The following is a 17,753-nucleotide window of genomic DNA, read 5'->3' as shown; positions in this document are numbered from 1 at the left end:
AGTGATGCCTAAATAGGCTTTCCACCCAAATGATCTCAAAACTATCTTATCTATGGATAATGAAAAGGATTGTTGCTCTTGCAAAGCTATTTTTTCAACAATTTGTCTCTTTGGTTGAGAAGGATTGAGCAACATTGATTTAAGGCATGTGATTCAAAAGAGATTATTTTCATTATTTCTTTATTTATCCTTGATCTAACCAGGAGTATTCCCATTAAGATATAAAAGTGTCTTTTACAGGGGAGTCCTGACCACAACAGCAGACTGTAAATTAACTATTGAAATTCAGCAATTAATGAGAATTAAAAAAACTGGTTATTTTCAGTCCTAATTAAGACTTTTAAATAGTTAAAGAAATAAAAAAACAAAACATTTAAGCAGCAAACACAGAGACATAAAATAAAGATAGCTAAGGACATGACCTGAAATAAGAAAAAGTTAATGTAGTATCACATTAATCGGACTGTGCAGCCCAAGGAGGGGAAAAAAAAAAAGCTCATTCGGCTTTACCTAAATTTTTGTATCAGCAGAGAGAAGTGCCTTTTTGCTTACCCTGGATCTAGATGCCAATCTGTCTTCACACTTAGGCTGTAGGGTCCATTAACTGCATTAACGAGATCTGGGTTCTTCAAAGGTAACAGTGCTCTTTGGGTCGTAGCCTCCAGGTCCATGTGGTTGGCTATGGTGCCAGTTAGTCAGGCGCAAGGGGAAAACTGGGGCGGGATACTCTCAGTGAGTGCTTATCCTGATGGTACACATTTTTTTATTTGGCATCATCCTTAACAAAATGAAACCTTTGGCTGTCACTGAAGGGTAGTCCTGGTCCTCCTGGTGCGCTTGGTGATGTTGGCCCTCCAGGTCTTCAGGGAATGCCAGGAGAGAGGGGCATCTCTGGCCCCCCTGGGCCCAAAGGTGACAGAGTAAGTTCATCATTATCTTTTTTATATGCTAATATTTTAACTTTTTGTACTCATAAATGACAACAATGTATCTTGACAACAACTTGGGTAGTTGCAAAACCACATCATCAACTCATTTCTAAAGAACTCTCCAGTGATCTCTGGAAGATTTTAAGTGTTTTTTTTGTAACAGGAAACAAGTCTGAGTTTGCCTTAAATGTCAGAGCGTGTTGCCAGCTGATGTCTGCCAATAACAGTTAATGTTTTTTACAGGGAGCAGTTGGTGAGAAAGGATCAGAGGGCACAGCTGGAAATGACGGAGCAAGAGTAAGCAGTTTATAATGTTTCTATGCATACATAATGTCAAACTTTTAAAGAGGGTACAATAAAGCTCATTTCTGACGTTTCAGAGCTTGTCCTGTCATGTCGAATTGTCTCTTTGATCTTCAACCACATTATGCTTTCTGTCAACAGGGAGCCCCAGGTCCTGTTGGCCCACTTGGACCTGCTGGGCCCAGTGGAGAGAAGGTAGAGTGTTTTCTTTTTGACACACGTTAAGAGACTGATTTCTACATCAAAATGATTCAAGTTCTAGGAAAGCGTCAGTTCCCAGGATGCCCACTATGCTGTTAATCCTTCAGCTTCTTATGTTCTTGGCTGACTTTAGTAGCATGTTGCAGCTTGTGAAGGACAGACTCTGGCTCATGTTGCTTTAGCAGACAAAAATGCCCAGGCACAGGCTCAATGAATGATTTTAGAAAATACTTTAAGAGTAATTTGTGATATCTTTACAGGGAGAACCTGGACCCAAGGGACCAGCTGGACCACCAGGATCTAGAGGAGTGCCGGTGAGTAGACCTTCGTAAAGTTTTCCTTTGTTTAATTGACTAAAAGCTTCTATTAAATGACTTTTCAGATATATAAGACAGACATCAATACCTTTGATTAAAAACAGCAAGGATGGAAAGGAATGTAGAGAGGTACATTTACACCAGGAAGAATATTTGACAGTCTTAAAAAAAGGATATATTATAGGGTTATAATTGAGACCTACCTTAACTTTTCAAAGCATCACTATGGCTCGTTAAATGTCAGTTTGGCCTTTTATTTTAAGTTTTATGGACTAGAATTTAACAGATGACGCAGTATTGGTTTATTTAGTTGAGCTCCCTGTCGCCTTTGTTTCTGATCTCTGATGTCTATGCGTATGTTACAGGGTGCAAGAGGTGACCCTGGTCCCATAGGTGCTGTTGGATTTGCTGGACCTCCTGTAAGTACCGTCTCTAGCTTTTGTATATTGTCAAAAAAGATTTATAGATCTTAATAATGATCAAGGATTGAGTTTTAAAGGATTTGTCTAGTTTTTATGTGTGTTTTTTTTTTTTTAATGTATCACCACCGTTTTCTCAGGGCCCTGATGGCCAACCTGGAGTCAAGGGAGAGCCTGGAGAGCCCGGTCAGAAAGGAGATGCTGGATCACCAGGACCTCAAGGCCTGGCTGGTGCTCATGGACCTCCTGTGAGTTAACAGAGAATAAGAATGCAGATTCAGACAACTGTATTCTTCCCAAAAGGCAATTCAGTTTTTGCAGTCAACCCAGACCAAACATGCATTCACAGCATCCATCCATACAATTTCTACACCACTTATCCCGTTTGGGGTCATGTGGGGCTGGAACCTATCCCAGCTGTTACTGGACGAGAGGCAGGGTACACCCTAGACTGGTTGCCAGCCAATCACAGGGCTGACACAGAGAGACAAACAACCAGACACTCTCACTTTCAGTGGTCCTGTTGGGAAAACATGGGAAAACACTAGGCCACCTGCTCCCCAAGTACATCTTTTTCTAATAAATTATTGTTTTTTCTAGGGCCCACCTGGTGTTGCTGGATTGAAAGGTGGAAGAGGAACTCAGGGAGCACCAGTAAGAGCAGTTCATCTATTCATTATTGCATATTTTGTGATAAGTTGAAATCCTGAATACAGGATTTGAAATCAAATATAGTTCTGTAATTTAAATGGAAGGTTTTATAAGTCACTTTTTAAACATGAATAATTGCAATTTGTTATAAAAGTGAAACTGAGTGTGAGAATCTTAAATCACTCTCTGTTTGCAGGGCCCCACTGGTTTCCCAGGATCTGCAGGAAGAGTTGGTCCTCCTGGCCCTACTGTAAGTATTACCCTAGGATAAGGTTAGTTCCCTGTGTGTAATTGACTTGTCTAAACTAGCAAAAGAAGTCAGAAATTAGTCAATTCAACATGGAACTATAGCATCTGCTGGAAATTGGTGTGAAATAGGTTGGCTAAGTGTGGCTAATGTAAGCAGTGCTTTCCCCGCCAGTCCTCAATCATCTTTGCTGAGTCCCAATGCATCTATATGCTGAATGTACTAACTCATTACTCCAGTTGAGTGGGAATACACAAGTTCAAGATGACATAACACACAAACAACCTTAACTCTATTTTCTACATTGAGATACTGACAAATCATGTTACTGCTACAAGATGCTATCAATGCTATCTGTTGACTTTTGTTTACATTCAGGCTGTAGTGCATAATGGCAGCATGGCAGTATCCATTAAGAGCAGCTTTGACAGAGCATGTGACTGAGATTGCAGGCCTGAATTAATAAAAAAGTATTAGTAATAGTTATTTAACCAACTAATAAAGGCTAGCATTAGTTCATGCTGGACGCGGTAGTCATACACCCAGCTGTGATCAGCTAACAGCCAGCTGATCCTAATCATCACCTTCCAGCTCCCACAGCTAATCACAGCTCTTCTCTCTATTTAAATATGACGTACTTCCCACTAATCCCTGCTTGCATTAATGCTGATACACTATGCTGCTGCCGCTGTCAAAGTATAACCTCCTCCACCCCAGCTTCCTCCTTTATAGCATAAAGCTTGTTGCACCCTTATATTCAGATTCATGTTACTATGGATTAATTGCTTTTGAACTAACTTTATTGTATTCAGTACACATTGTCATTAATGACTCTATCCATATGGAAATTTCCCGGAAAGTCAAAGCATGCTGCTTGACTAACTCTATCTACATGCACTTCTTTATTTGGCGGGGAAACATAAGACAGTAGTCCCTCAACCTCAACCAGTGTCCTTGGGCAAGACAAATCTCACCAAGTTGCTCATGCTGTCAGTTGCATATTGACATGATTAGTTAATGGACACTTTTCATGGCATCATCTTACATCAGTATTTAGATCAGTGAATGCAACCTGAGGTGTAAAATACACTTTGAAACATAAAAAAAAAGCTCAAGTCTATTTACCGCTTACCTATGATTTCATTGAACTGACCTTAATATAACTGTAACCTTGACTTTGACCACATCCATTCTGGCCATTCCAGGGTCCAGTTGGAGAGCCTGGAGCCATTGGTCCACCTGGAAAAGAGGGTCCTAGAGGTCTTCGTGGAGACCATGGACCCCCTGGAAGACAAGGAGAGAGAGGACCAGCAGGACCACCAGGCACACAAGGAGACAAAGGGGACTCTGGAGAGGACGGACCCACGGTAAACTAACTTAACTGTTCTGACATCACATCCCTAATGAAAATTCTATAATGCTTTATCATGTTTAATTATAGTGTCTTTCCTGTAAAACTGATGATCTTGTGCTTTTATTTACATTGATGAGTGAATGAATTGGGTGAACTTATTTCCTGTGTTTTTCTTTTTATGGTTCCTTGCTCGCTATTTAAAGTTTCGTTGCCTGTCATAGATCTTGGCTACTGACTTTTCTGTATTGATAAATTTAAGTTATATAATCCTTGTTACATGTGGAGTTGTTGAAACCAAACATCTTACACAAATCTGGATTTTAGTAGAAACTCCCATATGTTATAAATCTACATATGTGTGGGTTTTAGGGTCCTGATGGTCCTCCAGGCCCAGCTGGAACTACAGGACAGAGAGGCATTGTGGGTCTTCCTGGTCAGAGAGGAGAGCGTGGGATGCCTGGACTTCCAGGCCCAGCGGTAGGTATCATACTCAGTATGAGTTTCTTTATCTCATGCATAATGTGAATATTTTTAGTTGTGTGTTAGGTGTAACAGTGTTTCCAACTGCACGTTTCTTCTTCTACAGGGTCCACCAGGAAAACAGGGATCTACCGGAGCAGCTGGAGATAAGGGTCCCCCTGGCCCAGTTGGTTCTCCTGGACTGAATGGACCTCGTGGTGATCCTGGCCCTGATGTAAATATGAACGATGATCTTTCTTGTTCTTCACTGATTATTCTCTGAATTATATAAATGTTTTCTGTTATATCTTCAGGGCCCTGCAGGATCTGATGGACCTCCAGGCAAAGATGGAGTTCTTGGTCAACGGGTAAGACAGAGACAAGGAATAAAAATGTCTGTATGAGTGTTTAGCATTATTCCAGAATTTAACAGATGTTTCTTTTGTAGGGAGACCGTGGAGATTCAGGTCCGGAAGGCTTGATTGGTCCTCAGGGACTTCCAGGCCCTCCAGGTCCTGTTGGAGTACCAGGTGATGCTGGAAAGAGAGGAGAGGCTGTGAGTGGATTTTTTTTTACCCTGTTTCTCTTAAATTGATTGAATTTTTGACAACGCTGCCATCAGCACGGTTTTGTTTTATCTAGGCCCTGGGGGCCTCAGATTTCCTCAGATACAGTTGTGGAGGTCCAAAAACTAAAAAATTTGGAGCCACTGCACTTGGCCATTAGCACCTAATGAAATCTGATATCATTTCACATCAGACCCAATCAGGCAATTCAAATGATTATTTTCCCATCTTAAAAAACTGCAAATTAAAAGGACACACAAAACACTTCCTAGTATAATAATCATGTTTTTGCTGATGAAATTTAACAAAAGCAAAGTAAATTTCCTTCAGAAATTAATCATGCAAACTGAGTTCCCTTTTGGGGTCAAAGTGCACCATAAGGTTTCAGAGATGGGAGAGTGGTTTTCATTGTTAAGGCTACCTTGTTTTTAAAAACAAACTTTTCCTTAACTTTGATGGTCATGCTGTTTTTGTGTGCCTCTGTGGAAGACAAGGGGCTGAAGGAGCCCAGGGGGAGTGGTAGTGGAAGCCCAAAAGAAAACCTGGTTGTTCTTTTGTAAGCATCACCCCAAACCACACTTTTTTTTTTTTTTTTTTTTTTTTTTTTACTAGACAAAATTGATTTATCGCTGTTCCCTAAAATGCATCTCACAAAGGGACATTTTCTGGATGGAGATACTGTGGCAAGCTTTCAAGCTTGCAGTCTCTTTAAGTCCAGGATAAGACAGCACCTCCATGCTCTCTTGACACCTGCTGTAGGTTCTGCTTATATCGATCCTTGTTTGATAAGTCTCCCTTTTCTCCACATGCATTTTTGCAGTGTTCTGCTCTCTGTGTTCCTCTTAGTCTACCAGTACAGCACAAGACTGAAATGAGACTAACGTGTGCTAAAAACACACTTTGAGCATGAGGGCATGCTGGGATGTAAATTAATTTATATGAGGTGCTAATATTATGGGTTAGACTTAACAAAGAGTTGGAGAGTTTTCCAGAACTGGAGGAGGTCTTATTTCCATCCTGGGCATATACTAACTATTTAACTTCTTTCAGGGCTCAAGAGGACCTGTTGGCCCACCTGGCTCAGCTGGGAAGAGAGGACTAGTGGTGAGTCTTCATGCGATAGATTACATCAGAAATGACTGATTTAAATTTAGAACCAAGTGTTGACTTCTAAATTCCCTTACAAATCTTAATGAATATGTAAATCTCTCCAATTCAGGGACCTCAAGGACCAAGAGGTGATAAGGGTGATCTTGGAGATCATGGCGAGAGGGGACAGAAGGGCCATCGAGGCTTCACTGGTCTGCAGGGTCTTCCTGGACCTCCAGTAAGTCCCTGTGATGCTAATTTTATATTACCTTCCTCCCAGTGCTCCTAATACACCCTAATACACCCTGTTGTGTATCCTGTCAGACTTGTTTCTTCCAACTCTGCATTAAAATGCTGATGCAGAGCAATGGTGTCAGTTCAGATTAATTCACGGAACTTTTAATGGTACTGAGTTCTTTTAGCAAAGTTTTCTGCACTTTTCTGTACTTAACGATAATGAGAGCATCCAATACAAGTCATTTACCCAAAGAGTCTTCTAGTACTCACTTAAGAGACTCCTGTTTGGTGTCATCAGCTAATTTAAAGAGGTAGAAAAACAAACTGTGTGATAAGTAAGGTGTGACAGGCTAGAGAGGATACCTACTTTATACAGAGCAACAACTTTGTGCTTCATTGTTCACTCTTTAGATTTAGCTTAACATCTTCATATTAATTTAAGGCGAAAAATCTTATGTCCAGGATCCTTTACAAAAACGAGGCATCACTGCAGTTACGCCAAGATTTAATTTTTTCAAAGCTTTTTGGTCCACAATGTCTGACAATGATTGTTCAGGTGGATGCTGCTTGGATGGAAGCTAAAGAGCCTGACACACTGTTTCAGTGTGATAGACTGTTTCACAAATCCAAAGCACAGGATCTAATTAATGCCAATTAGAGCAATAAAACATTTGACTCACTAAGGAGTAAACTATCTAACATAAGCTCAACAGGAACCATTATGATGATTCATCCCTCTCTGTGGAGCCAGTCAGTAAATTAAACTCTTCTCTGGAAATAAAGCAAAAAGCTTCCAGTGAGGCTTTTAGCACTCCTTTTAGAAAAGAAATGTATGGTCCTGATGAAACTGCAGCTATATTGGCATCCACATTAATCTCTTCACTGACCTCCATTGTTAACAGGCTTGCAGTCAGCTCTCCTAAACCCTGTCTGTAGCGATCAGCTCTTCTCCTAAAATGACACTGATTGGTCCGATCATTCTCCAACCAGGAACAAGCAAATCGTCTTGATGCCTCACATGATGGATCTCCCTGATGTGAGAGATGGAAGTTATGAAGTAATGGTCTGATCTGATGTTAAAAAAAGAAACATCTAAAAACATCATGAAACCTGTAAAAACCTTGACATTTTTCTTGAGTATTTAGGATTGCTGACTAAATAAGCAGAAAATTAAAAAAAAAAATCTGTGGCTTATTTTTTTATTAGTGTAGTCAAAGGACAGTATAGGTAAAGATGTTGGTATGAATATAATTGGGTGTTGACTGAATCATTGCAAGACTTTTTTGGTAGATTAAAGTAGGGATCCGCAAACTTTCAACCCATGCCCCCCCAAAATAACAGCAGCAGAGACCAGGGATCCCCACAATCCTTGGAGTTGGCTAAAGCTAACAATGTTGCCAGAGCATTGTGTAAAATATGCATTTTAAGGAACCTTTGCACATATAAACTAAATTTAGGCACAAATCTCACTTAATTCTGTGATTTCATTCTAAATTAAGCTAATTTAGTTTTTTAATACAATAATGGATAAAATATACCACCTTCCTTCATTTTAAATTTCTCTGTATAAATTTATTTTTTTGGAAAGCATCCCATGAACCTCCCACTTAGTGACTTGCGACCCTGACTTTGGGAACCACTACACAAGAAAACGTGACATCAAATGTTCAAATCTTCAAGCTTCAAACAAGAGCAATTTTTTTTTTTGTTTTTTTTTTTTTTTAGGTAAATAGCTGAAGATTTGGAAATATTTTGTGTTCAAGTTGGACTAAAGAACTGCAAATTTTGCTCTTTAGTGCTTTTTCTTTTTTAAATCCTGGGGGAAAATGTAATTTGACAGGCTATTGGTGAGGAGGGGAATGCACTTCTCATAATTACAAACAACAAAGTACTGCTTTTGTCAGGTACTCAGGTCACATGACCTTATGCCAAAGTTCAGATAAAGTTTTGCGAAAAAAAAAGCCTTTATTAAAAATGTTGAATTGGATTTTTACAACTTTTACAATCAGATATGAATGCTATATTCTGGATGAAACTTCGCCTTGAAATGGTATGAAACAGGGATAATCTCTTTCATAAAGGCTTGTGTTTCATGGCCTTATACTCTATCAATAACTGATTAAATCAAGGTGTGAATAACTGATGTTTAGTGATTTATTCAACAGTCTGCAAAACGAAGCTTTGCATTGACATATTTCAGGGATATAACAGAGATATGTTTGGTTTGTGATGGTTTATAAGCTGTTTAATATTCAAAGATTAGAGTTGATTCTGGTTTTTAAAGCATTTTTGGACTTTTATTAACCTTGCACACATGAAGCATGAAGGAAAGAAGCCAATAACTGTATATTAGACAATTGTTTCAAAGTTGATACATGAACTACTAAGAGAAAAGTAAAAATATATACCATAAACAGGCAATGAATTATGGGAAATACAGGCTGTTAATTTTGAATGATTGTCAATTTTTTTTGTTTGTTTTTTCCAAAAATCAAACATAAAGTTGTGTTAAAGAGATACGTAGAGATTAGAAATTTAGTAATCTTCCAAAATATGCATAAATCTGCCCATATGAGGGTTAAAGCTGATAAAAAAAAGCCTCTTTAGTATTTTTGCAATCACATGTGATCATCCCCAGCATCTACCAATCTACAAAATGTGAAATAAAGCAATCCATTAATTTGTTTATAGTCGGCCTATGTCTGAAAACATGATATTTGATGGTTTGTTCAAAATCCGCTCTCACTGTGACATTGTAGGAGTCATACCATTCATACCTGCCTCTCACCTGGTATAGAAAGGGACCTCACTTTTAAAAAGAGACATAAAGTATAACACAGATGTTTAGACCAAAGGGGGCTGTGTTAAAAGGTGGAAAATGGGAATGACATGTCAAGTTTAGATGTGTTTTAATGCAGATAAACTGTTGTGTGCACTAATTGAATTGAGTTTTAAAACAAAAGCAGAAGATTGTTGCATAGGGATAGGTCTGCTGCTTGAGTATCATCCTTTGTGTGAAGTCTGGCCAAATCTACTGAGTAAATTACATGCATCAAGAGACTAACAGATGTATAACTTCTGTTTTTAGGGTACCACAGGTGAGCAGGGAGCTCCAGGAATCGTTGGACCAGGTGGTCAAAGGGTAAATACTACATTTTTATCTGTTTGTGGAGTAGAAGATTGTGTCTAAAATTCACCTTTCCTAATCTAATAATAATTTTGAAGAAGCATACTGGACTTTCCTGTTTTAATATTTAACTGGACTATGATACAGGGGCCTCCTGGACCTATTGGACCTCCTGGAAAAGAAGGATACCTTGGCCAACCAGGACCCATGGGACCTCCTGGAACTCGTGGAATCAGTGGAGAAATTGGACCAGAGGTACTGTGTTATTTTACAGAGAGGATGTCCTTTAATAGAAAGGGTTTGAGATGAACTAATAGAAAGATAACATCAGATTAAGTTTAAAAAAACAACCAGTGGTTACAAGCAGAAATTAAAAAAGGTCAGACTGTCATTAAACTGTCCAACATTTATTAAACAGATGTTCATTTAACAGAGAACTGCATAATTAAAATACAGAAAAATGAATCATATGTAAATTACCCTCTTACTCCCTCAACTTCAGGGCCCTCCAGGAGAGCCTGGACCTCCTGGCCCCCCAGGTCCTCCAGGACCCCCCATGGCAGCCATGGATGATCTGTTCGGCGGCCCTCACGATTACGAAGACGCCCCTCCTCCTCCTCCTGAGTTCAGCGAGGATGAAGCTCTCCCCAACAGCAACTCCTCCACCATCTTGGCCGTGGACCCTGGCGTGCAGGCCACCCTGAAGGCCCTCAGCAGCCAGATCAACAGCATGAAGAGCCCCGACGGCAGCAAGAAGCACCCCGCCAGGACCTGTGATGACCTCAAGAGATGCTACCCCTTGAAGAAGAGCGGTGAGGATGGATTTTGATCTCATTTTTCTTCTTCATTTTTGCTCTCTTGCTTATAACACACCTAAATGAACTGCTGTTTTTCCTGTTTCTCCTTCCTGGGCTTTAAAATGTTGAAATATAGTCAGGGTGATGTTTTGAACTGTTAGCTAAACTTAATTACATCTAATATAACTGATTTATTTCACTGCTGCAGCCTCAGCAGCAGCAGATTAAATCAAACATGAGCTGTTTATCCAAATTTTTGTGTACAGCATACTGATTATGTTGTTGTGTAGGCGAGTACTGGGTGGATCCAAACCAAGGCAGTGTGGAGGACGCCATCAAAGTGCACTGCAACATGGACACCGGAGAGACCTGCATCTCCGCCAGCCCCGCCAGCATACCTCGTAAAGTGTGGTGGACGTCTTCCAGGAACAAACCTGTGTGGTTTGGAGCTGACATGAACAGCGGAACACATGTGAGCACTTAGATTAGGCTGATGGGGGAGAATAAGGAGGAAGAAGAGGGGCTGTGAAGAAGCTGTGAAGTTGTTAAAGACTTCACTGAAGAAGAATCTTGTAAAAAGAAAAATGTATTGTTACTGAAGAATAAAAAAATACAATCACTGTGAGAAACCTGCAGAAAAATGGTGCAGAAAAAAAATGAGAGACAGTTTTGGTGATTTTTGTATTTTGTACTGATTGCCTTTTTCTTTTTGTAGTTCACCTACGGAAACAAAGATCAGCCGGCTAACTCGGTCACAGTTCAGATGACTTTTATCCGCCTGCTCTCCAAAGAAGCCTCCCAGACCATCACCTACCACTGCAAGAACACGGTGGGCTACAAGGACGAGAAGATGGGCAACAACAAGAAAGCTGTGATCCTTAAAGGCTCCAACGACCTGGAGCTCAAAGCAGAGGGAAACAACCGCTTCAGATACACAGTGTTGGAAGATTCCTGCACAGTAAGTCACTTTACTCTGCTTACATGTGTATTCATTGTAAGGCTGGAAATTGCACGAAATAACAGAAAATGTAAAGTGATGAGAAAGCACTCAGAGTTTGGGAACTGTACCCTTGAAAAAGTTTATATCCATTGCACATCTGCCCCCGTCTTGATTTTGGTTGGTTAGTAGGGGTAAGCTGTGTTCCAAAGTTGGACTGTTTTTCCATCAGGAGTGCAACAATAGAAAACAGCTGACACTGAAGATTCAGGATGTTAAAAATGCCAACTGTAAATAGGTGCTGCCAGCTCAAGGAAAAGTTATAGTCAACATGGACCCTTGACCTTTCTTTTTCTTTTTCTTCTGAAGTCCTATGAAGTTCTCAAAAGTGTTTGAACCCATTAATACCTCTTAGAAACAAATTCGTGCCAAAAATCCCTACATCATATAAGGTTTCATTTGTTCTGCAGGTATTTCATGTTAAATGTGTAATCTATGCAATTTAGTGGCATCTGGTGGTGAGATTACAAATTACAACTAATGACAATAACTAAAATGCAGGAGTATGCATAGGGGTTCAGAAACAGAGACCAAGATGCAGAGAGACAGAAAACAAGCAAAGCAACAATGACTAAGATGGATTTGTGGCTGTTAAATCATAATCATTAATCATAAATCATTAATCATCATAAACTTATTTTTTGGATATGGCTAAAATGTCAGAAATGATGGGAACAATAGAGGGTTTGCACTGACGTCACTTTCAGCACACTTTCAGCTGAGAGGCAAAACAGTATGAAATACTTCTCTCTATGAGGATTGGGTAGAAACAAGAGAAAAACAGACTTATATGTGCCTACATTGTGGCTATTTGGACTCAACAGAAATCCATACTGTGTTCTATGGACACGTGGAGCTTTGACGTTAATGTGTGGTTTTAAATCTGTCATTTTAAGAGCACATAGCAGAGCCTGAAGGCACACAACAGTCTGGTTTATCAGTGATGGATGTTACTGGACTAATCTAGAAGATTTTTCAGCACAAAGTTTTGGTTCAGCTGTTTCTCTGTACTTCAGTGGTTCATTTTAGTTATACACAATAAGAGTTTTTTAACGGATAATGATAATTTCCTCCTACTGATGGCCGATAGCCAACAGTTGTTTTGAAGTTGTTGATTTTAAAAGGAAGTTTATTTTATGTATTTATGCACCCCTGGAGGTAAGAGGGGTTAATATGTAGTGAGCAAAGATATTCATAACTAATTCTAACTAACATCACTCATGTTTACGTAAAAAAACAGAACTATTCTGACTTTACAACTGTGTTTCATTCTTTTCTAACTTAAAAAAAAAAAAAAAAAAACATGAACAATGACATACTTTGGTTTAACAGGGTTTGTTTTTTCCCTTTTTTTTCCATGTAACAAATTCATATCTCTTGGCAAACAGTGAAATCTGACATTTCAATCAACTAAACAATAATTCAGCTGACATGTCAAATCAGACATGTTTCCCTAGTGAAAACAGGTAGTTTTCAAATTCTGTAAATAGAGTTTATTCCTTAATTAAGAAAGAATGAACCACAAGCCATTCTATCTGCAATTATAACAGGCTGTCATACTTAATAAATGGAGAGGTTTGGGGAACTTTTGATGCAAAAGTCAAAAAAATTAAAGAGAGCTGATGTGTCTTCACAAAATATTCAAAATATGCTCTGACATGAGTCAAATCAAAAATGGTAAAAAACTGTTAAGTGCACCTTTAAACCATAATAATGGTGTTGTTTGTGGTTACACTTCTGTTCCTAATGTTGTTGATTAGACTGTGAATGAAACCACAGAGCAGGTGGGGAGATGTCCGACAGGATCAGGAGTCTGTCAGACTGATTTTGTTATTAATAGATTTCTCTCTGGCAAAAGTTCTGCTGTTTTTAAATATCTGCTGAATCAGGACTCAGCCTGAGGTTAGCCTTCAGCTTGGTCTTAATGCTAGCAGCTAATGCTAGCGGCTCCTGAACTAACAATCTGTCGTTAGGATGAAAACTCTTAAGTGACTAATAAGATCCTTTGTGTTAAAACTTGAGGACTTTTTTCCCTCTGAAGGATCTTTGTGGAGCGTATTTTACAAACACTGTCATTTTATCCTCTGAGGCGTCTTCTTCTTCTTCTTCTTCTTCTTCTTCTTCTTCTTCTTCTTCTTCTTCTCTGGGCTAAATGATGGGTCACATACTGCTGTGCCACCTACTGTTTCAGAATGTGTAGTCAAGAAGAAAAACGCCTTTAACATCATGGATTTTATTAGTGAATATTTTATCACCAGGATAATATAAATATGTGACATATATGCAATATCGCCAGATAATCTATTGGGACTGATTATTAGTGTGAATCCCTAATTCATTTGCATATTTTTACCTTAGGTAATGTGAAATAATCGTTCTTAACATACTCTGGTTATATTTTTAATCTAGATCAATTTTAACCCTAATTAAACCTTCATTTGATTTTAAATATGACAAATTTATACAATAAAGCTCTAAACGTTTATATTTTGTTTTACACACTGTTACAACATCATAGATATGCTAACTTCATGATGCATTCATAGAAATAGCTCAAGTATTTAGCCAAATACATACACGTTAATTTACAAAGGCTTTTTTATTTAATCTATAATATCAGGGGACTTGACCATTTTTTTGGTCTTTTTCCTATAAAGCTGTGTTAATCAGCCAATGTGGGACTGGTTTTACAGCTATGAAACATGACTCGCTTTCATTACCTTGTTATTTTAGATATAATTTTACCATACGGTTGATGTGCTGAAATTTCAGGTCATAATTTTCCTTTAAGGTTGGAAGAAAAAGAATAGAGTGGGGTTTAGATTATATTCATCACTAACTGAATGATTGTTGTAGCTACTGTAACAGCCCAGCTTCATTTTGTGGCTTTATTAACACACAGTCACGGCTCCAAACATTTCTACAAACATAATTAATCAGCTGAGGATCTGTACTGTCTGCAGTAGCAAAAGCTACCAAGTAATGACATGAGGACTGATGGTCAATTCTGTGCTGATAACATTCATTTTGTTCATCCCTACTTTAAGCACTAACAAGATCATGGAAATCTTGTTAACCATTTCACTGAGAGAAAAACCATCAAAATGATCTCTAAACTCCTTTTGTTTATCTTTCACAGCGAGCAAATGGCCAGTGGGGCAAGACAGTGTTTGAGTACAGGACACAGAAAACAGCAAGACTTCCTATTGTGGACATTGCCCCTGTGGACATTGGCGGCTCAGATCAAGAGTTCGGCGTCGACATCGGGCCAGTGTGCTTCCTGTAAAATCGCCAGCTGGGACGCGTCGAGGAGAATCCTGAGACTTTTGAACTGACAGCTGATGCGATCAGCCACATTGTACATACGAGTACTGAGGACTATTGTGGCCCTGTGGCAAGATATTTATTGTGCCTTCAACCCAGATCAAGACATCGAAGATTTGTACGTTAGGATGAATGTTAAAGAAATTAGAAAACATCAGAATCATTCCTGTTGTATGTGTGTTTGACTTTAAGCATGATGCATTCAGTGCTAACTCTTTGATAGTGTAATTTAGTCCAAATATTTGACCCCTTAACTTTATTTCATAGCATAAATTTGCCAAAGATGTAAGGATGCGAAAGCTTTAAATTTGTAACTGCTGTTTATAGGCTGAAATTCCCACCGACGCTATGTTAAATGTTCTGCCACACCCTTTTTTTTTTTTTTTTTTTTTTTTTTTTTTTTTTTTTTTTTTTTACAAATTTGTCTTCCTTTTTTGTTCTAAATGTTTAAAAATAAAACATTGTGGTGCTATAGAGGAAACATACGGCCGATGATGCCTTCTCTGGCGCAGGTATTTTCCAAAGACAGTTTTGATGATCCTTGTCTGTATCCAGATTCTGTACCGACATACGTGGAACATTAAAGACGCATTGAGACTGTCGTATTCCTCAGTGTTAGCTACCTCGTCACTGAAAACGGAGAACCGATGACACTACGTGTAAATCTTGTTTTCACAGGTGCTGTTTTTGTAAGTAGTGTGATCCTTGTGCACTTCTCCCGGCTGCGCGGTACAGGGCAGGGTTTGGGGATACCAATAAAGATCTTTCTGTCAACGATGGAGAGATGAATGAGGTGTCGTGTGAGTGGTGTGTGGTGATTTGTAACTGTATTTTCCTTTCTTACAGTAAAAGGTAGCACAGAATATTCTATTTTTATGCATGTCAGTTCCCCCTTTTCAGTATCCTGGACTTATATGCTCTTGAAATCCTTTTTTATAATCAGAATAAGGTGGCTGTTTGCTTTGTATTTCCTGCTATGCAACAAATTAAACAGAATGCTTGTTAATCCCCCCAAGCTCCTGTCATATTAATTCAGGTATAGTCAGGTTTTTAATGTCTGTCATTTTGCACACAAACCTTTTCTTGACATATTTGTAGTTTTAAAAAACATTTATGTATTTAATCTAGTCTCACAGTTGTTTGTAATGTAAGCTGTTTGTGTTAAATGTTCATGAATGTGCCGTTCAGTAATTCTATTGTGAACATTTGGTTCATATTTGAGTATATTTATTAGAGATGTTTAAGTTTTAAGAGGCTTGGCTGCCTGCTGGCTCCCCCGAGGCAGAGAGGAGGAGGAGGAAGAGGAGGAAGAAGGGGCTTTCCACACTGGAAGCAGAAGCATTTCATCCTTTAAGAAATAAATATTGAAACTACTTCTCTGCCTGTTCTTGTTTGAAGAGTTCACATGGCTGCACAAAACTTACAAACAATACTGAGTGGCTTTAAATGGGAATGAGCATCCCGTTTATGAGCCTGATCCTTGTTTGGATCATATTTTAGATACAGCGTTTACATGCACATAGAGAAACCAGTTACACATATTAATGTGTACATGACAGACACTAGAATCCCCCATCCGCATTACAGCATCTTATTAGAGCAGGGGCCTGTAGTGTTTGTATATTACAAAAGAAAACCATGATGACTTTTAAATGAAATTGCAATTTTTAAATGGTTATGTGATTTTTAAATTAAAAAAAAATCCATCCAAACCTCTCTGGCCCTCCAGTGCCTAGAAAGAGTATTATGCTTTACCCTTTTATTGGTTTTATAAATCAATTATGGTCAATATAATTTGACTTTTTGACAAAACAAAAATAACTCCTCAATGTCAAAGTGAAAATAGATTTCTATGAAGTAATGTCAATAAAGTAAAAATATTTAAGGTAAAACAAGTGCATAAATATTCACCCCCTTTTAAGTGACTGGTCTAAATCAACAGAGGGCCAGCCATTTGGTGCTAGTAGTGCCACAATTAGTGAAATGGGGATCACCTGAGTGCAGTGAACGTGTCTCAAGTGGCTACCATTACACCATGAAGACAAAAGAACACTCAAAGCAACTCAGAGAAAAGGTTACTGAAAGGTACAAGTCGGGGTATTGATACAAAAACATTCCAAAGGTACCAAACATCCTACAGAGTTCATCATGAAGAAATGGAATATGGCACATGTGTAAGTCTGCCTAGATCAGGCCGTCTTCACAAACTGAGTGACCAAGCAAGAGGAAGACTAGTGAGAGAGGCTACCAAGACATTTGCCTGGGTTCTTCAGCAGTCAAAGCTTTATAGGAGAGTTGCAAAGAGAAAGACACTGTTCAAGAAAACTCAGATTAAATCCTAATTAGTTTGCCAAAAGGTATGTGGGAGACTCCATAGTCAAGTGGAAGAAAATTCTTTGCCTGATGAGACCAAAATGGTGCTTTTTGGCCATCAGACAAGATCCAACATGGCATATCAAGACAAACACACCATTCCCACTGTAAAGCAGTAAACACTGCATGAACTTGAAAAGGGTTGTTGACGCCTGATCCCTGTGCAGCCTCACAGAGCTTGGGTAGTTTGAGTATGGAGTAAAACTGCAGTGTCCAGATGTGTAAACCTGACTGAGACCTAACCACATAGACTCAGCGCTGTGATTGCAGCCAAAGGTGACCCTACTAAATACTGACTTTGAGGGGGTAAATATTTATGCAGTCACTTTACCTGATATATTTCTATTCAATTCACACTACCTT

At 38.8% G+C, this 17,753-nt stretch overlaps 1 protein-coding gene across 1 annotated transcript in view; it reads left to right on the top strand.

The window, feature by feature from the left end:
- Positions 1–16,391, top strand: part of col5a2a (collagen, type V, alpha 2a) — an 86,899-nt gene extending 70,508 nt beyond the window's left edge. Inside the window, exons 34-54 of the mRNA XM_041806766.1 lie at positions 813–920; positions 1,173–1,226; positions 1,374–1,427; positions 1,694–1,747; positions 2,116–2,169; positions 2,310–2,417; positions 2,770–2,823; positions 3,017–3,070; positions 4,273–4,434; positions 4,791–4,898; positions 5,008–5,115; positions 5,195–5,248; positions 5,329–5,436; positions 6,497–6,550; positions 6,666–6,773; positions 9,861–9,914; positions 10,047–10,154; positions 10,402–10,711; positions 10,987–11,168; positions 11,412–11,654; positions 14,833–16,391. Of these exons, the coding sequence (XP_041662700.1) occupies positions 813–920; positions 1,173–1,226; positions 1,374–1,427; positions 1,694–1,747; positions 2,116–2,169; positions 2,310–2,417; positions 2,770–2,823; positions 3,017–3,070; positions 4,273–4,434; positions 4,791–4,898; positions 5,008–5,115; positions 5,195–5,248; positions 5,329–5,436; positions 6,497–6,550; positions 6,666–6,773; positions 9,861–9,914; positions 10,047–10,154; positions 10,402–10,711; positions 10,987–11,168; positions 11,412–11,654; positions 14,833–14,979 (2,286 nt within the window). The 3' untranslated portion in view covers positions 14,980–16,391. The remainder of the gene's footprint in view (positions 1–812; positions 921–1,172; positions 1,227–1,373; positions 1,428–1,693; positions 1,748–2,115; positions 2,170–2,309; positions 2,418–2,769; positions 2,824–3,016; positions 3,071–4,272; positions 4,435–4,790; positions 4,899–5,007; positions 5,116–5,194; positions 5,249–5,328; positions 5,437–6,496; positions 6,551–6,665; positions 6,774–9,860; positions 9,915–10,046; positions 10,155–10,401; positions 10,712–10,986; positions 11,169–11,411; positions 11,655–14,832) is intronic.
- The last annotated feature ends 1,362 nt before the right edge of the window (positions 16,392–17,753 follow it).

The sequence above is a fragment of the Cheilinus undulatus genome, linkage group 15 (genome assembly GCF_018320785.1).
Source record: "Cheilinus undulatus linkage group 15, ASM1832078v1, whole genome shotgun sequence".
Classification (NCBI taxonomy): domain Eukaryota; kingdom Metazoa; phylum Chordata; class Actinopteri; order Labriformes; family Labridae; genus Cheilinus; species Cheilinus undulatus.
The sequence above is the reverse complement of the archived record's forward strand: the minus strand, read 5'-3'. Positions and strand labels throughout refer to the sequence as shown.